General features: G+C 44.7%; 1 protein-coding gene across 1 annotated transcript; it reads right to left on the bottom strand.

Moving 5' to 3' along the window:
* Window positions 1-16130: 16130 nt before the first annotated feature.
* CREG1 (cellular repressor of E1A stimulated genes 1) lies at window positions 16131-25167 on the bottom strand. Its single transcript, XM_056858697.1, has 3 exons — window positions 24895-25167; window positions 19720-19839; window positions 16131-16316 (listed from the first exon to the last, which is right to left on the bottom strand). The coding sequence occupies exons 1-3, from the start codon at window positions 25165-25167 to the stop codon at window positions 16131-16133; spliced, it is 579 nt and encodes a 192-aa protein (XP_056714675.1).
* Window positions 25168-26423: the final 1256 nt, after the last annotated feature.

Here is a 26423-nt window from a genome sequence, read left to right as displayed (position 1 = left end):
CCTTAGTGCCACCTATATTAAATATCGATGTAGTGAGAATGAGGCCTTGATGGGGGTAATGAAGAGCTTAAAGTCTCATTATAAAGCCCTCATTTGTAAGAAAAAAAAGGAGTCAATGGAGTTAGCTTGGCAACAGCTAACACAAGCAATAAGGGATAAAAACTCATCGTTATTTTGGTCCTTGACCTCGAGCCGTTTAACCAATTCCACTATGGCGTTCAATAATACTATTCTACCTGAAGCATGGGAAAAACATTTTAGATCCCTCTACTCTAGCTTGGAGAGCCCAACCCCCTCCACTGAGAACTTGAATAGTGTCCCATGCTGGCCCCCTGTGCAATATGCAGAGGTGAGGAATCTTATAGGTACACTACAGAACGGTAAAGCTCCGGGAAGTGACTTAATCTCTGCAGACCTAATTAAAAGGAATGTGGAATGGTGGACACCCCTCCTGGCCGCACTATTCACTGCAGTTGATAGAACAGGTAGGATCCCTCCTGATTGGGGCCTAGCAATAATTGTCCCTATCTATAAGAAAGGTTGCAAAGAAAACCCAGCCAATTATAGACCTATCAGTCTATTAAACATAATTAGTAAGTTGTACGCAAGACATCTGCAATGGAAATTTAGAGATTGGTTAGAACAGGAAAATTGCCTTTCAGAAGAACAAGCCGGATTTAGAGAGGGTCGCTCATGCTTGGACCATTGTATGATTATGGAGCATTTAATAGCTAAATACTCCTCTAAATCAACGGTCTCCCTATATACAGCATTTATTGATCTTAAGTCAGCTTTCGATTCTGTGTCTAGAATCATCCTATGGGAAAAACTGGAAGCAACCAATATAGATAGGCGACTGTTATTTCTGATTAGAGCTCTACATGAAAACACCTCTATTAAAATAAGATGTAATCCCCAGGGTCAGCTGACCAAGGAAATAAGAACACTAAAGGGAGTGAAACAAGGCTGTATATTGGCTCCCTTACTGTTTAACTTCTACATTAATGATCTTGTGGATTATTTGAGAAGTCCAGCGTTTCATCCCCCTAAGTTAGCTGACAAACACCTACATCTTCTTCTTTATGCTGATGATACAGTAATATTATCTAGAACTCCCATTGGTCTCAGAAGGGCCCTCCATGCATTTAACCAGTACTGTAAGGAGAACTGCTTGGAGATCAATTATTCAAAAACAAAAATAATGGCCTTTGCTAAGAGGCCAAAAAACCACTCATGGCGTATAGACACTACCCCGATAGAACAGGTACATACCTATAAATATCTAGGTGTAACTTTACAAGAGTCTGGTTCGAAGAATGCCCACTTAGCCCATGTCTCACTGAATGCTCAGATGAGTGCGGGGGCTATTCAAAGATTTTATTGGTCTAAGGGGGGTAGGAATGTGGCGGCCGCTATTAAGCTTTTTAATATGAAATCCTTGGCTCAATTATTATATGGAGCCCCACTCTGTATAATGGCAAATAAGATGTTACTTGAAAAAACTCAATCTAAATTTTTAAGAAATATCCTCCAAGTATCTACTGGAGTGTCAAATGCTGCCATTCGACTGGAGGTTGGAATGGTTACGGTCGAGGCTAGAGTTTGGATCGCTGCCATTTTTTACTGGCTTAAGCTGATTTACTTCCCTGGGCAACTTGTTTCACTCACCCTGGCAGATACCTTTGTCTCCCCTTGGAGTAAGATGATTGAGCAAAAACTGAGCTACTATGGCCTGTCGAAACAACTTTACAAAACAAATGACTATGCTCAGGCAAGAGAAATTGTTAAACTCCGTATATTGGATGTCGAAAGACAGCACGATATGAATAGGCTAAGGAGCCCTCTTTATGATATAAGTGGGTTGAATAGGGTGGTCATGATGCCATATATTAAGTTATTGGATAACCAGGAATATAGGAGGATTTTTACCCTGTTAAGATATAACATGCTACCCACAGCTGTTCTAGAGGGAAGATATAGAGGCGTGCCATATGGAAGTTGTCTATGTGAGTGCGGTGATGGCTCTGTAGAGACTTTAGAACATATTCTTTTTGAGTGTAGAATATATAGGCAGATTAGAGAATCCCTGATTCTGCCTATAATTGCATGTCACCCTCATGAAAATAGAAGGTCTCTTCTTTCAATCCTGCTATCGGATAAGCAGCAGGAGATTACCTGTAAAGTTGCCAAATTTGGTTGGCTGGTTCTTAAAATTAAGAAAAGGCGGAGTGGCGTATAAAGATGCCTTATGTAAATTCATATTTTAATAAGATGTATATTGGTAGTATGTAAGCTATTTTACTTATGGATTAATTGTGTTCTTATTTATATTCTGGTCTATGACTGTTTTAAATAAACTTGACTTGATTTGTTGTGCAGAAGGATAAAAAGAGAACAATCCTGCCCATAGTGCACAAACCAATGATTTATACTGAGAACATTTAACAGAATCACAGCTCTCAAATTACTTTACTGTTGGACAATGTCTGTCTCCTCCTAACAGGGAAGTTTCACTCGGCTATAATTGGGTTCCACTGTGCTAATCTCCTTGAAATGCAGCAATTGCTAGCAAATAGATATTAATTGCTGCATTCCAAGGGGATTATCTCACCACCACCCCCTACACACTGACCAACGCCTGGAGAGCAAAGAAGTGTAAACAGGGATCTCGGGCTCTATATTTTACTATAGCCATTCCTGGTTTTTAACTTTTGAAAGTCTATGTTTTCATTGTTTCTGGGATCAAACTGTTGCTATTTGAGACACATCTGTGGCTTTAACAGTTGCCTGCCTCTTGCTAAAATGGCAGACTATAATCAGCACTTGGATAACAGGAAAAGTCTCACAGACAAAATGACAGAAAGGACAGGTTCTGAAGATGAAGATTGCTCCCAAACATGGCTTTAATTTAGCCACCTGTTCATTATGTTCTTATTCCAATGGCTTCTGGTCTACAGAAATACAAGTAGCACTTCAACAGGATTTTACCTAGCATTTTATGACTCTCTAATGCTTAGTGTAAGGATGTGTCATTGGCCACCAAGATTAAGTTAACTCATGCCAGCGTATTCCCTATTACTATGTATGGGTGTGAAAGCTGGACATTGAAGAAAGCGGATAGGAAGAAAGTAGATTCTTCTGAAATGTGGTATTGGAGGTGAGTGTTACCAATACTGTGGATTGCAAAAAAAACAAATCAGTGGGTTATAGATCAAATCAAGCCTGAACTGACCCTAGAAACTAAAATGACTAAACGGAGGCTATCATATTTTGGTCACATTCTGAGAAGACAAGAGTCACTGGAAAAGACCATCATGCTAGGAAAAGTTGAGGGCAGCAGGAAAAGAGGAAGACCCAACATGAGATGGATTGACTCAATAAAGGAAGCCACGGCCCTCAATTTGCAAGATCTGAGCAAGGCTGTCAAAGATAGGACATTTTGGAGGACTTTCATTCATAGGGTCGCCATGAGTCGGAAGTGACTTGACGGCACTTCACAGACACACACACACACACACACCGCTTACTGTTGCCAGGTCTTCATTTTAAAACGGTCTGTCAGTCTCCATTTTAAATAGTGGTGGCTGAAACTGCGATAGAGAGATGAAGTAATTGCTGAAATGCCAACTCTGCAATTGATAGAGCCAAAGAGTTTTAACTTTTTGGATGGCAATGAATGAGATGGTAAAGATTCTGAGATCACAGTCCGGTTTTTTTTCTTTTTGTAACAACAAGCCCAGTACTTATTAATAGGCAAAATCAACAAACAAAAACCCAGCAACCAAGCCATAATTATAAGCAGGTAATAAAGGATTTCCTCAAGGATGTTTTGATGTCACTCAATGATCCACTGTGAAACAAAAGGCAAAGTTTTTACCAAAGGTGTGGTTTCATGCATGGTTGCTTAAATTTTCTTTACCGTACTCATTTTCTAAGTAGCAGCAGTCATGGTTCTTTCCTAACAACCACCCTGTGACACAGGTTAGAAAAAGAGAAAATGAATAGCACAAGATCACACATGGTAGAGTGGAGATTTGAACTCAGATCCCTCCAGTTGTAGTCTGACACTGAACAATACACCCCATTGGCTCTCACAAGACTTTCTTCCAGATGTTGCCAGTGTCAATCACACTGAAATAACTGAATGTGATCATTTACTGGCAGCAAGACATCACCTGGTACAGTCCAAACCCGCATACTGGATGCCAGAACATCCACGATATTATCTCATTTCCAAGTTCACTGACTCGGACGAAAGCTGCTGTCTGGATGGCAGCCTAAGATTGGGAAGAATTTTCCATCAGCCTGTTTTCAAGTTCCTGCTCTCAGTTTACATTATAAACTACCATGATTTACAATGTTTACTATACAGTACAATTAATTAATCCTCTAATTGAACACCTGCATTCAGTTAGCAACCAATTACTCTTACGCACTCAGCTATACATTCAGGCTTCAGACACATAATCTCAGATTTTTTATTTGGCTTCCAGAGTCATACATGGACAATCTTTGAGAAAACAAAGGCAGAGAAAGATAGTCAACTCTAGGGTACCATTTGGGATAGGGCAGGCTCATGTTAAGGATTGGGGGAGATATTTAGAATAGATTGTTTTGCTGGGTGTGGCAGCAGTAGGCAACAGCTTTGGGATGACTGAATAATTTCAGTCTGTAAAATAGAGAGGTTTTCAATAGTTGTAAGATATAAGACAATGGTTGCTCAGCTGCCAGCTATGGTCCACAGTCAGCTTTCTAGGGCAACCAAATTTGCATCTATAGGCCTTGAAACTACCCTGCTTCATCCTAATCACCTTCTTAACACATAAGAAGGAGTCATTAGCTAACCACTGGTCTACAGAGGCATTTAAAATGGCTTAATTCAGGATTTCGTTTCTCAATGTGTTACAACTGTCAACTGTTTGTTCAAACCGAATCCTGATTCATATTCGATAGGGAATAAAGTACGCCAAGTTCTATGAAGGCTGGCCTAGACAACCACACACACATTTTAGTCAAGTCTGAATTCAGTGAGTTTGGATGCTCCCTCTCTTATATCTGCCCCCCAAAAGAAGTTAGAGACTGTTTTAATTAATGCTGGAGGTAGGGTTGCCAGGTCCCTCTTTGCCACCGGCGGGAGGTTTTTGGGGTGGAGTCTGAGGAGGGCAGGGTTTGGGGAGGGGAAGGACTTCAATGCCATAGAGTGTCATGAGTCAGCCTGCAGAGCCCTCCTCTGATGAAGAGGAAATAGAAGCCAGAACAGAGGGACATCCTCAGGCAGAAGTCCCACAGGAACAACCACAGGGCCTACAGCCTGCCAGAGTAGAGGATCAGCCAAAGTCAGGAGATGACTCACCATGCCTGCAGCCTGCCAGCTCAAGGACTCCAGCTGGACCTGACACCTTGCAACATGCAGTGTCTCCAGAGGCCTCGCCAAGGCCACTGGAGCAGAGAAGAAAACAGGTTCGTCTGGCAATGCAGCAGAGACGGCAGAGTGCTAGGCTGAAGGCTTTACAGAGGAACCTCCCCAGTAGCAGTGATGAGGAAGAGCAGGGCTGAAGCACCACCTGTGAACTCAGCCTCATCAGCATCAGCTGGCTCTGCTACAGCAGCAGGGGAAGGGATTTAAGTCATCAGTTAGGCTTGGCTGTTGTGCAAGCAACTTGTCACCAACCTCTTTGTGTACCGGCCTTGTTTCCCTGCTATCCTTTGCATTCCTGGTATCCTGACTTCTCGGACTGGCTCTGACTAACGCCTTGGACTTCCCTTGCCTGTATTGCTATCTCGGACTCTGCCTTCACGGTGAATGACTTTGGACTGTTCTCCAGACTACGCTTACAGCTTACAGCCCTCGCCTGCACCACGACATAGAGTCCAATTGGAAAAGCGGCCATTTTCTCCAGCTGAACTGATCTCTATCAGCTGGAGATCCATTGTAATAGCAGGAGATCTCTAGCTAGTACCTGGTGGTAGGCAACCATAGCTGGAGGGGGGATTCAGAGGATCTAATAGACACAATCTATATAACAATATGACATAATGATTTAAAAAACCATGGGGCGGGGCAGACTAGAGTAGGGAGAAGTGTGGGGAAAACCTACCATGGGTAAACCCCATGGTAGCCACATTGAATCGGCAGCAATGAGAAAAACGTAAGAGTGTCACAACCATGATTAAATCCCCTTAATGCAGTTAAAAAGTTGTTGCTCAAGGAATATCTGACTGAAGACTATCTTTTTTTGCGGGGGGGGGGGATCACCTGGCAAAACTGTCATGTTCTTGTGTGTTCACTGCAATAAACAGTGCCCCAAGATTGTTGTGCATTCATTGCACACACATGAAAAGCCCAAATGGCAAATGTCTTTAGATATGCTGAAACGTTGACTAATCCCCTGACTGACATAAAACAAATTGCACTAAACCTTGTACATTTCATCTGGCACAAAGCTGAACATCCCATGCTTCCGATACTCAAAATATTTGATCACCAGACACAACCTGTAAAAGACAGCCCACAACATAGGTTTTATTTTTTAATCTAACCTGTAAATGTGTACTTGTAGAAGAGTCAGAATTCCCAGGTAAGCGAAAGTTGTACATTTTAAGAAACACTAAAATTTCCAAATTTAACTAGGATTATGACATGTCTAGAAATTGCAACAAATTATTTTAGAGCTATGTAGTATTCAGCATCCAATAATTTTAAAAAGGAAGTCCTAAGCATCCCAGATTCCATCTGTTATCAACAAGTGTTTGTGCCCAGGCTTAAAGTAAAGTAGACCCATTTAAAACTAATGTTAGAAAATGGCATTCATCATCAATCAAATAATCTACAGTGTATGGCACCCTCTTCTGGTCATTCATGATATGCCAAGATCTACACAATCTTACTTTAAAAAAAAAATCTACTTCCCTACAAATCAAGGACCAAGGAAAATACAGGTGGACAAATTAGTTGTCTTTAGGGAAGATTAAAGCTCATTTCAGATACCACAAACAAACCAGCATTTGTGTTGGGCATGACCCTGGTTAGTTACATCTGACTCACTCCATATTTATTTATTTAGGAAATAAATCATAAATTAACAGTATAAATACAAAACAAGTCATTTTGGCATAAAAAAGCATAATGCAATAACTGAAAACCTGAAAAATCCCTAAGAAAACCAAAAACAGACCATAAAACTGCTAGAAAGATTTTAAAAAAAAAACCTTAGGTATAAGCTTGGGTAGAAAGAAATGTCTTAGCCTGGAGCCTGAAAGACAGCATGGCCGGCGCCAGGTAATCCTCAAGGAGAAGAGTACTCCAAAGGTCAGGTGCCACCACTAAAAATGCCCCATCTCAAGTTGCTGCCCACCTTACATGAGAAGGCAGGGGAACAGGAAGCAGGCCTTGAGACAGATCTTCTGGTGGGCTGGACAGTACAGGAAAAGACTGTCAGGTACCCTAGTCCCAAGCCATTTAGGGCCTTAAAGCACTTTGAATTGTGTCCAGAAATACTGGAGTGGCTAGTGCAGAGCTGTCAGCGCAGGGGTGATATGATTCCTCTATCGAATTCCCCCCCAAATAGCCTGACTGTTGCATTCTGGACCAACAGAAGTTCCCAGACTGTTTTCAGAGGCAGCCCCACATAGAGTTCACAGTTTAATTCTAGTTAAGAGTCCCAATTTCCAGGAATTTCAGTTAAATAAGGCATCCACATCCGCCCCCAACCCTCTCTGCCCCCACACTCACTCTGATGCCTTATACTGAGGTAGATTAGGCAGGCAAGACCCTTATATAGTCAGAAATTTCTAATTATCTGTTTCGACGCCATCGCTCATTGTGCTGAATGGTGCCAATTCGAGTCCCCAGGTGCCAAATAATGTTGACTGAATGGGGAGAGACAGGTGACACTTTACCTGCTGCCCCCACTGTCCTCAGTCATATCTATACTCTCACCTCCATTACAGCTGGATTAGGTGCAGTAGGTAAAACTAGCTACAGTATGCTTTGGAGGAGTTTCAGCTCCCCGCCCCCCAGTGCTTCCTAAATGTTTTGCTGCCATCAGTCTTCCACTACCACCCACAATCTTTGTTATTAGCATATAGAGTCAAGGTTGCTATTAGCATGGGGGGGCATTAAATCATTGCTTTAGCCAAATCAGGCATTCTTGAAGGGAATCCACCAGGTCCGGAACATAAGGCAACAGCAATGGCAGAAAAAAGTAACAATTCTAAAACCACATAACAGGGAAAAAGAGATTTCCATTCTCTATTCCGCATTACTGGATTTGGCCTTAAGAGTTTTTCTTTTTGATTAACCAACTAATTAACTAAAGCATTTATATCCCCCTTTCCTCTAGTCAAACATAGGAGTCGTTTAAAAAAAATCATGACCAACGGAAGAGTGTCTGATTTGGATGCTGCAATTTTTAACTTTATAAAAATGCTTTTATGGGTCTCCAAGTAATTCATACCAACAGAAATTCTTTTGTTGCTGCTGATTATGATTAGCACAGTCTAATATAATAAGAACTTCATCCCAAAAGTATTTTATTCCAGTGTTCAGCCATGTCTACCCACAGGTAGGCTTTCCATGTACAAAAGCAAAGGGTATTTGAGGCAAATGGTGGAGGCAGTCTGTTCAGATGATTCCTTCTTGCATATTTTTATAGAGTTCAAAGAAAGCATTTGCAAAAGAAAATGAATGACAGGTAATACCTGCAGAACGAAAAGAACCACCAATATGGGCTGCTTTCACACAGAGGATTTTCTGTCTCAACCACTTAGCTCATGTGTTTTTTTGTTTTTCTGTTCCCACATTATATTGTCCTGTATTCATGCCCCCACCATGGGCAGCCCATTTTTTCACTAAAAGAAACACTGGTTTTAAAACCTGGGGGGGGGGGGATCTTTCTTGCCCTATTGCTGTTGGGGTGTCCAAAAGAGAAGGGACACCTTCAGTTTCAATGGGAAAAAAAAGCCTCTTCTCTCTCTCTCTCTCTCACACACACACACACACACAAAGTGTCACACGAGCTTTTTTCAGTTTTGGGGCACTGAGCAAGATTGCAGAGCTGTTGCCAAATGAACATACAAAGTTGTGTGTGTGCTTGTGTGTCTTTCAGTGAACTTTATAGATATTTGGCTATTCAGGGGACAGGTGTGTGGATATAACAGAAGTTTGTAGGCAATACAGACAGAGACAGGAGGATTGGGTAGGTCAGGGACTGGATGTTTACTGCCATTAGCATAACCAAAGAAAATGCCTTCCTTTACCATGAGTACCCAGCTTGCTGGGGTAAAGGGGAGATGACTGGGGAAGGCACTGGCAAACCACTCCGCAAACAAAGTCTGCCTTGGAAACGTTGGGATGTGATGTCACCCCATGGGTCAGGAATGACCCGGTGCTTGCACAGGGGACCTTTACCTTTTTTACCATGCTGTTTGAACTAACTATCCAGCCTGAAATACAAAGAGATTCTTTGACACAGAGAGGAGGAATTTGCTTCCACAGAGTACACTTGGGTAATTGGGCAAGGAACCAATTTGTTGGTGGATGGAGGGGTCACCCTAGCCAAGAGAGCAAAGAGATCCTTTGACGTACATGGAGAGGGGGACCTTGTTGGCCAAGAACTGAAATGTAGCTGTAACTTAACTTTCTAATTGGGGTGGGTGGGTTATTGGCCCGACTGCTTTGCCCACCCTCGCAAGGAACTAATTCGTTCATTCAGCAGGAAGCGGAGAGGGGGCCATCCCCATTGCCTTTCCCAAATGAGAAACCTTGTCCAAATGTTACTTCATTAAAGGAAGGCAAGCGTGGAGAGTGTGGCAGAAAGACTCTAGGATTGCATTATTCCACAGCTGTGCTGCTTGAGCACAGAGGTAAAAAAAAATTCAGCTTTGAGCTTCATCCCAAGCAGTGGCAGGCATGCATCCCAAAATTTAAAAAATAAAGGTGGGTGGAGAATCATGATGAGGCCTTGCACAGGGAATGGGACAACCTAACATGAAGGGGAAAACAAGGCAAACAGCAGGAAAACAGACTAGCCTGCTGGGTCTTGAATCTCCATTGCAAGTGGGAATTGATAAACAATCGCACCAGCTGGACGGTCACCATGGCCCTTCCCCTCTTGAGGGAGCAGCCATGTTATAGCTTAACCCTAGAGAGAGCAAGGGAACATGAACAGAGCCAGTTTAGGACTTGAAGTGGTTATACTCATGCTACCATTTGCAAATTTGTAGTAACTGTCTTTCTTTACATCTCCCTCATGAATCTGATCACCTTCATGAGTACATAAAGGAAAAGAAAGACTTTGTAACACAGAAAAGCAATCCCCATCAGCGGAGATGGAAGTTTGCCCGTAATATGAACCCTGTACACTCAATGCATGAACTGATCAAGCAAAACCAGACTAGGGTTAAGTTTTCTTCCCCACACTAAGACAACAAGCTTTCATAATACTATGCATTTTAAGGTTCACTATCAAAATCTCTCTTGATTCAATATGACACAGTTAATGAGCAGTAATCCTGCAGTAATGGGCAGATTTATTTCCCACCTAAATCTGTGATTGATGGAAATAATCAGATTACACAAATCAAGATATGACATAATTTACTTCAAAAATGATACTACATTCGTTTGAGAGTCAATTTGCTTGGCTATTTATTTTAGGCAAGAGTGATGTGGTGAATGCAAAATATTGCTCACACCAAGGTGATATTCTGTAAGTCTGGTTGCTGATGCGATTCTGTATGAAATCGCTCTTGCGGAAGAAAAAAAGAGGGGAATAAAACCCAACCTGAAAACAGAAGCTGGGTACCCAGGGTTGGGTAGAAAGAATATGTATATAAATACTGAAAATATAATTTATTAGAAGTGTGATATAAAGGTTAAAAATATTTAAAATCATTAAAATAGCACAACGGCATTTCCTAGGGTTGACACTGCTCTACTAGGTTGATACCTGCACACATAGTATATGAGAGACATATACTAACCAGTATTACAACTAGAACCAATCTGACCAGATGTTTGAGTAATCGGTAATAGATTTTACAACCTAGGCACATGCCTGGTGGGGTTTGAACTGTTTGTATATGTATTTATTTATTTCTGTAAATGTGTGCAGGCTTAACATGTGTTTTAATTAACCACTGATGAAGGCCCAATAGGCCGAAACGCGTTTCAAATGTGGTCAGTTATCCACCCTAGGAAATGCCATTGTGTTATTTTAAAGTTTTTAAATATTTTAACCTTTATATAGCGCTTCTAATAAATTATATTTTCAGTATTTATATACATACATACACACACACACACACACACACATATATTCTTTCTACCCAACCTTGGGTACCCAGCTGAAATCGCTCTTGCAACAGTCTATTGATTGTTGCCAGGGTCATCAACAGAAGAAAAGAGTAACTGACTAGCATTTCACCAAGGTTCTGCAATTACACTGTTTCTCCTTCACACACACACGAAAATGCTCGGGCTGATAGCGGTCAAGACAAAGAAACACTGTTTTTACAGGTTTAAAGTAAAGCAGATTTTTTTGTGTGAAATGTATGGGCTGTTAACAGCCTATGCACAAATAGAGGATGACGTCATGTGGAAACATAAAAAACTTGCATCAGTCAGGTAGCTGCAATGTAGAAAATCCTTGGAGTGAGAGTAGACAAGGACAGGAAATTGGGAGCATGTTCTGGGCTCCATCCTCTCTCTCATGGATGAGTTCTCCTCCTCTCTCCATGGTTTGCTTCAGCCATGGTGCAATGAGCCATTGGCATTGCTAATGCTGAATCCCCTCATGTTTTGTAGACTACTTCACTGTGTAGGAAGGCACTTCTAATTAGCGTTAATAGGCCACAGTCAGGCTCTCCTCATTTGCCATATTTTACTCCACCACTGGATAGCTTCTCTTCAGAACACTGATGAAGGTCAGACTTGAGGACAACTCAGATGTTTATAATGACGATGATCCAAAAAAAGAATCAACTCCAGGCAAGTTGAAAGTCAGCCTAAGGAGTTTACAGACATGAGTTTTTAGCAAGGTGCAGATATGCCCCCAGTTGAGCAGGTATTCTTCATACTGTATCACACCAGAACTGGTGGAAGTCATTGTGCATAAACACGGAACTTACTGAAAGCATGAAGGGGTGTTGATTGTTTTGCTATAGCAATAAAGACAACAAGTGTGAGGAATGCAGAACCCTCCCTGTGGCTCTATTCCCTGCTTTTATCTTCAGCCAAGCTCAAAGTCTGGCTGAAGGGAAAGGGCCTGTGGCAAGGTAAGCCAAAGGCAGGAAGTGAGTTCAGTTCTACTTATCTACATGGCCCTTTTGCTGCTAAACAGCTTTTTTCCATGTGATAAACAGTTTTTTTCCATGTTGTTAGGGCAGTTCTAGATTTACACACATAAAAACAGCACTGAAGAAGTGAGCTGTGACTCATGAAAGATCATACTCTGCCAGAAATTTTGTTGGTCTAAGGTGCTTCTGGACTCTTGCTCTTTGCTACTGCTACAGATAAGCATTGTGAAAAACTGCACTGTCCCGCAATATCTAGTTTCCAAACTTGGATTTGTCTTGCTGGTGGAGGTACGTGTTCACACACGAGATGGTCCTAGCTGGGTCAAGGCTGAGGGCACATCCCCTAATAGTAGGGTTGGTCAGTTGTGACAACACAAATCATTCGTTTGTGCACACAACTAAATTCAAACTCTGCTTTAGATCTGTTTGGCTTGTGCAAAAGCAAAGATTTTTTTGCCCACTACAGGGGGCAGCACTTACTCTACATGTAGAGACCAATCCTAAGCAGGTCTACTCCGAATCCTACTCAGATCTGTTCAATGGGGTTTACTCCCAGAAAAGTGTTCTTAAGACCATGATACTGAAAGTTCACATTAAATTTGGGATTCCCCCCCTTTCTTCCTACTGCATTTTTCTGCAGATAGGGAGGTGCCCTCGTTGGCATCTTTCTTTGAACATGTTTGTTGAGGCAAAAGCAAAATGAATTATGCTACCATACGCACATTGCAGCGCTCTAAATACTTGGGATGCAGATTCAGGATTCCCTCTGTGTGCAGGGTCTAGATTTGAAAAGCTTGGTTGCGCAGAGTGTGCACAGCATAAGTAATGTCATCAGGAACTTTAGAAGATGGTCCAGATTTGACATTCCACAGGATTATCTCTTCTTCACCAGCATCTGTGTTTCTGGGTAGCAAAATGCTAGGCTGTTCGGCAGATATTCATTTCATCCAAAAATCTTTCTCAACTACAAAGAGTGAAAAGAAAAGCAATTAAACTGGTATGCAGGCACTAGTACATTCTAAGTATTTCGATACTTCTCTCTACAAGCCTATAACCCGCTTGGGGATAAAAAAAACCAGTATTTTGGATTATACTGAAATCAAGGGGAAGGTCAGCACTTATGTCCTCACAACAGGAAATTATGCTTAGACGGTTCCTAATTTAACTGAAATCCAGGAAATTAGAACTACCGTATTTTCCGGCGTATAAGACGACTTTTTAACCCAGGAAAATCTTCTCCAAACTGGGGGTCGTCTTATACGCCGGGTACCGTCTTTCCTCCCCGGCCTCCGCTTCAGCTTCCGCCTTTATGGGCTTCCCTCCCCTCTAAACCCCCCTTTAGCCCTGCCCTCCGCGGGCCGTCGGCTCAGTTCTCCCCTCGCCTTTAGCTTCGCCCTTCTCGGGGGCCCTTACTCTCGCCCCTGTCCCCCTCTTCTTCCCCGCTCCCTTCTCCCCTCGCTGACTCCCCCCGAGAGCCACGTCCCGCCGCTTTGGGCTCCCGCCCTCCCGCCGGAGCCCAGGGCTGAGCCTCGGCTACAGCCGGCATCTCTGGCTGCGGGGCTCCCGCTGCCCGGGGAGGCTCTCTCCCCGCCTCGCCTCCAGGGAGGGAGGGGAAAGAAGACGAGGCCTTGCTCGAGGGGCAGCAGCAGCAGCCGCCAAGTGCCCGCCCGGCGATACCGCCCCAGCAGCAGCCCGCCCGGTGAGAGCGCGCCCCCGAGACCGGCAGAGGGGGCGCTAGAGGGGGCGCTAGAGGGGTCGCCCCTCGCCCCGCCGACGGGCTGGGATGGGCAGCCGTGCAGCGGGTTGCTGCAAAGGGATGGGGCGGCAGGGGGACGCGCGGGCAGCCCTTGCCCCCCCTCTGCCCCCTCCGCTCAACTCCAGCCGGACTTTGGCAAGCGCGCTCGGCGGGGCGCGCACAGCTCCCGCAGGAAGAGTTGGGGTCTGCCCCCCCCCCGCCCCCAAGTTCTGGGCTCCGCTCCGGAGCGCCGTCCCAGCCCCACGGAGTTCAGGTGCGCCCGCTGACTCCCGCGTAAGCGCGCGGGGCTTGCGTGCGTATTTCCTCCTCCCTTCCCTTCCCGTCCCTCCCCTCCCCTCCCGTGTTTTATTTGGGGGGAGGGATTTGCTTCCCCTCCCCTCGGGGCCCCCGACGCGCCTTCGGCTCCGGCTCGCCTGCCTCCCGAGGCACGCCATCCCCGCTCTCCGTCTCTCCGCGCACTCTCGCGCCAGCTCCTCTGCCTGGGCTCTGCGCCCCCCCTCTCTCCCCGGCTGCCCCTCGCGCAACGAGCACCCCCTGGCCCCGGCACGACCATCCCTCCGAAGACCCGGAGCGGCGCGCGGCCGCCTCTTCGGGCGCTCCCGCCGCTTGCAGAAAGAGCCGAAATCCGGCCTGGGCGGAGGTGACGCCAAGAGAAGCCCCCCACCCCCTCTCCGGCCGAGGGGCTGCACGTGCTGGATCAGGACTTCTCTTTCTCCAGGCAGGGCAAGGGCCAGAGGGAAGGGGCCCTTTTCCCCATGCTTTGCTGGGGGCGGGGGGCGGGGTGACACCTTCCTTGGGACATTCCCAAACTCTGTATTTTAATTCTAAAAATGGGGGGTCGTCTTATACGCCCAGTCGCCTTATACGCCGGAAAATACGGTAATTAAATTTTCCATGGGGTGGAGAGAATTGATGAAGAGAACTTTTTCTTCCTCTCCCAAAATACTCTAGGGGTATCCAAGAAGCTGATGGGTAGTAGATTCAGGACAGACAAGAGGAAATACTTCTTTACACAGTAAGTAATTAAAATGTGGAATTTGCTGTCAGAGGATGTAGTGATGGCCACAGGCACAGCCGACGTTAAAGGAAGATTTGACAGATTCATGGAGGAGAAGTCCATCAGTAGCTACTAACCATGGTGACTAAAGGGAACCTCCACATTCACCAGTAGTAAACATCTTATAGCAGTGCTAGAAGGCAGTGCTAGGAGGAAAATGTCTCAGCCTCTCTGCCCTGTTGCTGGCCGTTCAGAGGAACTGGTCGGCTACTGTGTGAGACAGGATGCTGGACTCAATGGACCACTGGTTTGATCCAGCAGTGCTCTTCTTATGTTCTTATACTGGGTTGTGCACAACCTCTTGGGTACTTCACCACAACATATCAAGGGCCTAACTTTACTGGAAAGATGGCCTTGGCTCCTATTGTCACAGCAATGCACCCAATCCCTTCCTGCCTCTGCCCAGCAGCCGGGTGATCCCCCATTCACACCAAATGCTCATAACGGAGGGCAGGGGAGCCATAAGGACAAAATACCATGGGGGTCGCAATGAAGAGGGGGAGTCAGGTGGAAATCCCCTTTTGGCAGAGGAAACGCAGCAGAACAAGGTTTCCATTCATGCAAAAGGAAGGGGGGCTGACTTCTGATTTTCCCCCTGCTTTGCTTCAACCCTGTGTCATGCAGCATTTTATCCACAAGATTCCCCCGCCCATGACCAGTATCAGATTCTAGAGATCACAGGGAGTCACTGGTGTCAAGGGATCCAAGTGATAGGTGTTTTTTTTTTAATCACACCTCACCTTAATCACTAGACAAAAAGAGATCTTAACAGTACTCAGTTCCCTCTTAAGTCTTCCCAGCCTGAAATGTTTTTAGCATCCCTCACACGGAAACTATGCCAATATACCATATCCCAATATGTTTGTGTAATGGCAACTTCCCGAAAGATCAAGTGAAATCACTTTAGAAGAGGTCCTAATGAGAATACCAAAAACATTACTCCATTAAGAAGTGATATAGAACCAGGAATCAGATGAAAACCTCAATCCTCCCCAAAAGTGCTTTGAAATTGGATACTTACTAAGGAGTGGCTTTAAAATAGTCTTCAGGGGTCACAGTTTCGATTCCCCCAAAATGGCTCAGGACCCAGATGTTGGCAATGTTGAGTTTGGCAACGAACCAGTCATGACCGGGAGGCCAGGCCTTCATTTCAGGATGTCTGCTGAACAGCGCCATCTTTCCAAAGTCGGCTTCTGATCCGGTCACCTAGCAAACAGAGTACAGCCTAATAATAAGCCACAAAATTTTATCCTTCCCTGAGATGCGGTGGGGAGAGACCAGGGTAAAACACACCTAGATTTGCAGATCTGAATATGATCTCACAAGGAGCTTCCACCGGCCTAAGAATTTTTGACTTACTTTCTTGAAACAGGTTCCCATGCCATATCACTCACAAACTGCTTTAGAACTGCAAGCTGTAACAGAAGCATCCTGATGTGTGGCATGGAAGTGGGGACACTGCTGACGAAAACAGCACACCCTTTACTGATTTCTCCTGTTCGGGTGGGGTTGCACTCCCCCTAAAGGAACCAATTTGAAGCCTGGGGGTGCTGCTGGACCCAGGGCTCCAGTTGGATAAACAGGTGGAAGCGGTGGCCAGGGGCGCCTTTCATCAGTTTTAGCTTCTAGCCGTTCCTGGCCAGAAAAGATCTTGTCACTGTGGTGCATAACCTGGTAAAGAGCCAGCATGGTGCAGTGGTTAAGAGCGGTGGACTCTAATCTGGAGAGCTGGGTTTGATCCCCCACTCCTCCACATAAGCAGCAGTCTCTAATCTGAACCGGGTTGGTTTCTCCACTCCTACACGAGGCCAGCCGGGTGACCTTGGGCTAGTCACAGTTCTCGCCAAACTCTCTCAGCCCCACCTACCTCACATGGTGTCTGTTGTTGTAGGGAGAGGAAGGGAAAGAGATTGTAAGCTGGTTTGATTTTCCTTAAAAGGTAGAGAAAATCAGCATATAAAAACCAACTCTTTTTCTTCTTCTTCTAATTATCTAGAGTAGATTATGGCAATGTGCTCTATATGGACTGCCCTTGAAGACTGTTCAGAAGCAACAGTTGGTACAGAATGCTGCAGCCAGAATGTTGACTGGAGTGGGTCACAGAGACCATATCACTCCAGTCTTGCTTCAACAGTACTAGCTCCTGATTTGCTTCTAGACAAAGGGGTTGTTTTTGACCTGAACAGCTTAGGGCCAGCATACCAAAGATTGCCTTCTCCCATAGAGACCTACCCATCCATTAAGGTCATCTTTGGAGGGCCTGCCTCAGGTGCCCCTGCCCATCTGATGCTAGACAGGCCTTGCTTTTGTCAGGTACATCCGTCACCACTGCCCTTTTCTCGTCCTGTTCTCATTCCTATCCCCAACCACCAGGCAACCTTAGGAGGGAAGCCATTCATATACCGTTGTTCCAATCCATTCTCCCCCAGCCCCTTCACTCCTTGCAGTGGAAGATTTAGATTCCTCAATTCCCTCTTTCCCAGCAGCTGACTCCCACCTCGTTTTTTCTTCCCACCAAGGTAAAATGTGTTTAAAAAAAACAAACCCATTTTCTTCCATGCTGAAAGAGCTACGAGATCCACACTGAGTGGCCATAATCAGATGGAATCAGCACTCATTACTTATCTGTAAGTATACACGTGGAAAATGCCACATCAGGTTAGGTCCTGTTAAACTAATCCTGTCAGAGCGGATTTCAAAATCCATGTAATACCTTTTATTAGGGCCAACCAAACCACCACAAAATATTGTGCATGCTTTCTGAGCTTCTTTAGAGTATCAGGAACATACCTAGAAAATTCAGATTCAACATGACTTTTCTCATTTGAAGCTGGATTCCACCAACTCAACAGAGGACGTCTAGGGAGTATATACAACATGCATAATGTTTACATGGTGACTTGATTCATACATGCTGGGAATTTACCGTCCAGTGTTTCCAATAAGTTTTGCAAGCTTTTCAGTCACCCAAAATGTAACGTGGGGAGAAGAAACACATGGGGTTTCTTCATGTGAGCTACATCACTTTGATTCAGAATTGATCCTTAAAAAAAAAACACCAGAAGTGAATAATCAAGCAATTCCCAGCAATAGTCCCAGTGTCAGGCATACCACTAGTTAGAAAACAAGTGTTAGCTAGCATTATTGGAGATCTAACAACTCTCAGCCTGAAGTGACTTGCAATCAATTGAGCAGGATGAGAATTCTTGTTGTCAGGACCAACTATTCAAACTCATTAAGAAGTTCTTGACTGTGAGGTGAACATAGACAGGCTCTGACATAAACATGGGGTAGCTCCTTTTTAAAAACAAAAACAAAAACGGGTTTCTTATTTGTGAAACTGGGAGATAGCTACTATGCCTGCAAAGTTTTTTTCCCTCCCTGATACCATGAGGATTAACAACTTGTTCTTAAGATGAATTACAAAATCCTCAGAATATCAACAAACAGTCCAAGGCCTCATGAAAGTGATAAACATCACACCATGGCTTCAGGTTGCCCAGCCTTTGTGTGGCAACCCAGGAGAGGGCCTTCTTGATCATGGCACCAAAGCTCTGGAACTCTCTCCCCGGGGGAGATTTGTCTGTCCCCTTTTGTTGCCCTCTTCCACCAGTGGGTGAAGACTTTTTTTGTTTCGTTTGGCATTCCCTCAATGATCCCTTCTTCCTGAAGAGCGTTTTTATGCTATGTGTGTATTTTAACTCTTTTAAAAACTGTATTAATGATGTATTTTTTTTGGAGAGGGGTTGATTTTAATGGTTTTAAAATGTAATTGTATCATGCATATTTTAAATTGTTAGCCGCCTTGATGGCCCTTGTAAGGGCAAAAAGACAGGATCCAAATTTTATAAGTAAGTAAGTAAAAGAGCCAGTTTGGTACTGCAGATAATATGACTGAATTTGACCAGGACCCCAATTACTGCTCTGCCAATTACAATTGAGTGATCAGGCTATTATCTATCTTTTTTTTTAAAAAAAAAGAATTTTATTAAGATTAACAATAGTACAACATTAAAAACAAACTTCTTTCCATACAAACATCAACCAGTTGCCATTTCAGAGACCTTGCCTATATAGCATAAGTCTGTCATCTTTAAAAACCATGGCTCGGCTTTAAATTTAAGCCCAGAACAAGAGAAGTTGTAGGATGAAAACTGTGTCAGGTAAGCAAGACAACAGCAATTCCTTCAAGGTATTTTTTAGTAGTAATTTCATCACTAGCTAAACAGCATGCCATGTTATCACAGTGGTCCTGCAAATGTGGTTAAGAGATCAGAAGCAGACTAGGATCACGTTCCCTCACAAGATCACCACTGGTGCAGGCAACAAGGGCAACAGTAGAAATTTACACATGAGAAGGTGGGGAAGACAGCTACTCCCAATCTCCTGACCATTGTTGCAGGACAATTATACTACTCGTGTATAGCCAATGCATCAAGGTTACAACTTGTAGATTAATTGGGATCCCACTCCAGTTAAATGTGTCATTTCAAGAAAAGAACATTAAGCTAGGATTGTTTACTTGAGAAGCAATATTATGAAGGCCACTCTAAACTTCTGAGACCACATGCATATAATTTTCTTGAGATGTATAAATACTACACTCTACCTTCTCAACGACTCCATGGAAGATCACATGGGCGCACAGAGGATTCTGAGGATCATAGCCCTTCTCCTTGCAATAGGAAGTCTGTGCCAAGGAGAGTGTTAAGGAGGCATTTCCGTTGACCTGAAACACAAGGAGCAAAGTGGATTTCATAACCCGCATTTCAGCGTATCCAGGATATTAACATATTACCAGGTGCCTTCAGATGTCACTTTCAGCAACAAATATTGCAAAAGGAGCTGGAAGAGCAGGTTTCCCCCTCTACTACCCCTTCCCACCAGCACCCTGCTACTTATTCTAGAAATCGCAAGGGACAATCACAGGAAAAATGCATCACCGTACAAGAGGCCGCAGCGAGAACAGGGAAATCTTTTTCTCCTCCCTATTCCACTGACAGCTAGTGCAGAAAGGTCACCACATTCTACTCCACTAAAACAAAAAGTTTTCATTTTGTCATGCAGACATTTTATGACCTAATCATGCAACCTTTTGAAAAGTCACATGACACCGAAATCTGCCCTCCCAGCACAAATTTAAGGGTTCGGCGACCTCTTGGATAATTCCTTCAGATTAATTTTTCAGGGGAGGAAATGAAATTTCAGAAGCACATGATTTAAGCATAAAATAAAGAAGTTTGCATTTCATATTTAAACAGTATCAGCCCTTTGCACTGACTGTTAGTTCCAAGAAGCAGTTCAACCACTTATCTACAAGCAGACGGTACACAGTGTGCACCACGTAATGGTATACCACACAGCTGTCCTGGATACTGCAAGAGATAAGAGACCACAGTCCTTCTGAGAGGCTCCTTCCTCTCCTGCAAAGGGAAACCAGCAAACAGTTTTGAAATGCAAGATCGGACATTCTGCTTCTGTGACTCAGATATATTTCTGGGGTCACCAACCTTTGCTTGAATGAGAGGTACTGCTGAGTAATGAAATGAGTTACTCCCTACCCCCCAGCCATGTGAACAAGTAAAAGAACACCGACTAGGTAGCTGTGTTTGACTCTGGGAACCTGAGGGTTCAGATTTGCCTAAGCTGGCATAAAACAAATCCTGTGGTGTGACAGGTAGAGACTGGGAGGAAAAGGGCCCTTTCTCAGATCACTGGAAGGGAATTGGCTCTGGGAAGGAGATATTCCAAATACAGGGTGTTGTTTAGGGATTACTGCCACAAGGGTGGAGTATATCTATAGTGAGAACTGGAAGAGAGATTTGAGGAGAAATCTCCATACTTCTGTGTTTCTCTGGGAAAGAGAGATTATATCACCTCCAACTCCCTGATAGCTAGGCAACAGAGTCTGAATAGAAATGCCTATAAGAAGTTCTGGGAACTGAACTGAAATTATGAACTTAATCTAAGAATTGTAATTCTGTACCATCCAAGATCTATGCCTTCTCTGAAGTGAAACATAAAAATAGCTCTGGCTCTATGCTTTTCCTAACTACAGTTTCCCCTCCAAATCCACTTCTTGCACAGTGTTTAAGAAATCTTTGTTAAGTGTTACATCTGAATAGGGTCGCTGTGCTTCCATTTTGCTTCATATGACTGCACCAAGGTTATTGCTATCATTTCCTCACACATTTTCTCAAACCAACACTTCTATCTAACACTACAGAGAAATAAAATCCGGCCTAATGATAGTGTAACACAATTCGGTAGGAGTAGTGTTGTGAAGCATTTGTAATCCCTTTACCTGGAGCTGCTTCCCTGCCCTTCCAAAGAATGCAGGAAATCGATGACAACTTTAATCCACACGTGTGAGAGAGAAGTGGCATGGCCATATGAATAGCCACCCTCTCCACCTCATAAACACAATCTAATTATCTGTCATTTTTCAATGGAGAAACCTGCCGGTTGGCAGCACTGCTCTCCCTTATTGAAGGAATCTGACGTGAATTTGTAATGACTGTAGGTGCCCATAAAGATGGACAGAGGGGGAAGGGGAAAGAAGTTATTCATAGAACTCTAGGGCTTTCGGTACCAAGATACAAGAGGAGGTAGTCTTGAGTAGCCAAGGGTTTTTTGGATTTGAAACTAGATTCCTCAACCCTGGCAAGCTACCTGTGTGTGTGTGTGTGTAAAGTGCCGTCAAGTCGCAGCCGACTTATGGCGAGCCCTTCAAGGGTTTTCACAGCAAGAGACTAACAGAGGTGGTTTGCCAGTGCCTTCCTCTGTATAGCAACCCTGGACTTCCTTGGTGGTCTCCCATCCAAATACTAACCAGGGCTGACCCTGCTTAGCTTCTGAGATCTGACGAGATCAGGCTAGCCTGGGCCAACCAGGTCAGGACAAGCTACCTACCATACCACAAAGAGTTCCCGACTTTTATTTCTCTACTGAATATGCATGCGTCCCACATGAAAACAGCTTGATGGCTGCTTGAAACACTATTTGTTATCGCACACATTTCACTAACCAGCAGAAGCAACTAGCAGTTCACCCAAGGGAAAAAGAAACAGCGATCTCAAATATCTGTGTTGCTTGGAAAACATCACAAAGGAAATCTTATCCATAGATTACTGCCACTTTCTTCCTGAACCTACAGCCTTCTTTCGTCAGATTCAGTCTAGGGTTGCCCCTATATGTAAAAGACAGTATTTCAATTAATGGTCCTTCTCTCTGTAAGTGGCTTGCAAAGATGCACCTGCTAAAACTGTCCCTTCTACATAACTATTAGGAAAGGCACATACAATCTGGCAATTCTAGACAGCATTGCTTCAGAGCAATCAGATTGTATCCAGGTCATTTCATATATATGTTTGTTCTTGTTCCAGTTTGCTTTTAAGTTCTTTAAACCCAAAGGTTGTTTTTTTTTTTTAAAGAATCTCCCATTCTCTGTCCTAACAATTCCATCTACCTTGGGTTCTCTTAGGGTTTCCTTGTTTTTTTTAAGATTGGTGGGTGTGTTTTTTTAAATAACAGTTGTATTTCATGAAGTTGTACACATGGATCAAAAAGTAGGAAACAACTGTAAACAAACAAATACACATGCACACCATTTCATGGGGAAATTAAGACAGCAGCCTAATGAAGCCTGGAACCAGTTTCTGTAGCACTCCATATCAGAGGTTCCCGAACCTTTTGAGTCACGGAGCACTTTTCAGGAGAAAAATTTGTCCCGGAGCACTAATTTCCACCTAGCTCCTATATACTAAACTGAACAACAGCAGTATTTTTCTTTCCAATCCCTTCATGGAGCACTAGGAGATGTTTCGGGGAGCACCAAGTCCTCCACCGAGCAGTTTGGAAACCTCTGCTCCACGTGAACAAGCACCGGAAGGACATTCCTCACAGAACTTCACCGAAGCCTCCGCTCAAAGCTGTCTCATCCCCCTATATCCAGAGACAGGGCTGAGCCCAGCCTTACAACACGCAGAGCAAAAGCAAGAGGATTCCTAAACAAGAGGAGGGTAGATGCCATTCCTGACGGACACAGTGGAATACACGTGAACACATGAAGCTGCCTTCTACTGAATCAGACCTTTGGTCCATCAAAGTCAGTATTGTCTACTCAGACAGGCAGCGCCTCTCCAGGGTCTCCGGCTGAGATCTTTCACGTCTAGGGTTGCCAGGTCCCTCTTTGCCACCGGGGGGAGGTATTGGGGCAGAGCCTGAGGAGGGCAGGGTTTGGAGAGGGGAGGGACTTCAATGCCATAGAGTCCAATTGCCAAAGTGGCCATTTTTTTTCCAGGTGAACAAATCTCTATCAGTGGGAGATCTCCAGCTAGTACCTGGTGGTTAAGCAATAAAAAATGAACACCTCTGTACTAATATCAAAGATCAGGAATAAAGTACAGGACACAGGCAATGCTGCATCAAAAATGACAAAAGTGTAATTCGTACACAAGTTATACAGGTGTGTAAATACATATACAGTAACTTTCAATCCAAGGTTGAGGTCTTGAAAAAGAAGGGGTGAAAAGGGATACGATCGTTTCAAGTCTCAAGCCTTCCTCAGTCCTGTTCAATAGAATCAGTAATATTCACACTCGTCTTGTAAGAGGCTTCTAGAGCCAGACATTTCTCTATCCCATAGGGATCAGCAAAGGCAAACCATGGATTCTTCTTACATAATTTCCTTCATAGGGATAATAATTCACTGATACATGGTTGCACAGACAATTTCAACTAGTTACAATGTTCCCGAGCAGGATACAATGATGGTACCTGGTGGCTGGCAACTCTATTCACATCACCTACTTGCCCAGTCCCTTTAACTGGAGGTGCCGGGGATTGAACCTGGGGCCTTCTGCATGGCAAGCAGAGGCTTTACCACTGAGCCACAGCCCCTGTCCACGGCTCTTCAGGGTCTCAGGCGGAGGTCTTTCCCATCACCTACTTGCCTAGTCCCTTTAACTCACTGGTTCCCAACGGGGGGTCCGTGGACCCCCAGGGGTCTACGAGAACTAAATTAAGGTCCGCAAAACAAAGTTATAAACCCATAATAAATTAATATTTTCAATTAAAAGTTCTCTGTTATAAATATACATAATATACATAATATACATAAATATAAATATACATTCAAATATTATTCTAAGTTTAATGTTCAATTAACAGTTATGATTAAAGTTTATTTTCAAATTCTCGGAATTTTTATTTTGAACCTTGGGGTCCCTGCACCGAGCAAAAAAGGCCTAGTCAAAAAAAGGTTGGGAACCACTGCTTTAACTGGAGATGCCGGGGATTGAACCTGGGCCCTTCTGCATGCCAAGCAGAGGCTCGAACACTGAGCCACAACCCCTGTCCATGGCTCTCAGGCGGAGGTCTTTCCCATCACCTACCTGCCCAGTCCCTTTAAGTGGAGGTGCCGGGGATTGAACCTGGCACTGAGCCACAGCCCACGGCTCTCCAGGGTCTCAGGTGGAGTTTTTTCCCCATCACCTACTTACTTAGTCCCTTGAACTGGAGGCGCCGGGGATTGAACCTGGGACCTTCTGCATGCCAAGCAGAGGCTCTTAACACTGAGCCACAGCCCCTCTCCAAGGCTCTCAAGGCTGAGGTCTTTCCCATCACCTCCTTACCTAGTCCCTTTAAGTGGAGGTGCCGGGGATTGAACCTGGGGCCTTCTGCGTGCCAAGCAGAGGCTCTACCACTGAGCCACAGCCCCTGTCCACGGCTCTCCAGGGTCTCAGGCGGAGGTCTTTCCCATCACCCCGCGGCCGCCTCTCACCTGCAGGTCCCGCACGGAGATCTCCATGGCGGTCAGGTACAGGTAGGGCACCCCGGTGCCGTTGCGCGCCTCCCCGTCGCTGATGGAGAAGACGTTGGCGAAGGGCTGGCCCCGCACCGGGGGGTGCGTCGAGATGGTGGCCAGCGCGGCCCAGTCGCAGGCGTGCGCCACGAAGCGCGCCATCCGCGCCGCCTGGTCGCCGGGTGGGGGGGCCGCCGAGGCGGCCGTTGACGACGCCGCTGCTGCCAGCAGCAGCCCCAAGAGCGGCCACATCGTACGCATGCGCATCAAGCCAACTCCTGCCCTCGGCGCCAAAACTATCTGCCGGGCGGCGCTTTCCGCCGGGAAGAAAAGAAGCCAAGGTAAGAGGCGGGGCGTGCCACTTTTGGCCAATAGCGGCGCAAAGCTCTCCGGTCGTCACCAATGAGGGCTCGCCGAGGGCGGGGGAAAACTTGGGAGAGGATGACTCAGCGTTCTACCGATGGCGCTGGGTCATTGAATCCCCGGTCCTGTGCGAGACAGGGTGCCGTGGAGATTAATATCGATCTGATCAGGAGGGCGGCGACACCGGGGGGGTGGGTCAGTATTGGTCTGGCTGAGGGTGCCTTTTAAAGTAGGGCTGCCAACCTCCAGGTCAGAAATAGCAATGTCTACGTCGATTTAAATTATATTGTGGTACAAAATTTATTGCACATCTTGGGAATTGTACCATTTCTTGTACATTTATTCTGACTTATGTTGTGAAGACATTTGCACTTTGTTATTTAAGCATAGGCTGTAATATGCTTTTTGATGCATGGTTTGTGATGTTGTAGGTTGCTCACACAATATAATTTAAATCGACATAGACATTGCTATTTCTTATGATTTGTGGCTTGTGTGCTTGTTACATCAAAACCTCCTTTTGTTCAACCTCCGGGTAATAGCAGAAGATCTCCTGCTAGCTATTACAACTGATCTCCAGCCGATGGAGATCAGTTCACCTGGAGAAAGTGGCCGCTTTGGCCGTTGGACTCTATGGCATCGAAGTCCCTCCCCTCCCCAAACCCCGCCCACCATTGGCTCCGCCCCAAAAACCTCCCTCCGGTGGCGAAGAAGGTCCTGGCAACCCTAGTGCACAAGTGTTCGGCTTGCTAATCTTAAGTGATCAATATTCCATCTCAAAGGAGTTATAAAGTGTTTACAGCAGAGAGATAGGTTGGCTTTTCTCCACTGTACCTCGTGGGGGGGGGGGATCAAGACTTTCTAAAGTTGACCTGTTTTTGATCAAAACAGCTTTACCTCCCCCCCCAAAAAAAAAATAAGAAAAAGAAAGTAAAGTAGTTGTTAAAAACAAACCCTTGTTTTATTGTTTGACTTGCAAGCTGCCCGTTCAGCAGGTGGAGAGGTGGCATGTCAATTTTCTAAGTCAATAAATAAATGATAAAAACATTGCCTTCCGTATTTTGAATTTTTTTTAATGCTCACCAGCCACCAGAGGGCGCAGCTCCCTCAGTTTACTTTGGCGGAATGCTGTCTGTCCAATAAAA

The sequence above is a fragment of the Euleptes europaea genome, chromosome 12 (assembly GCF_029931775.1).
Source record: "Euleptes europaea isolate rEulEur1 chromosome 12, rEulEur1.hap1, whole genome shotgun sequence".
NCBI classification, from domain to species: domain Eukaryota; kingdom Metazoa; phylum Chordata; class Lepidosauria; order Squamata; family Sphaerodactylidae; genus Euleptes; species Euleptes europaea.
This window is presented reverse-complemented; position numbering and strand designations above follow the sequence as displayed.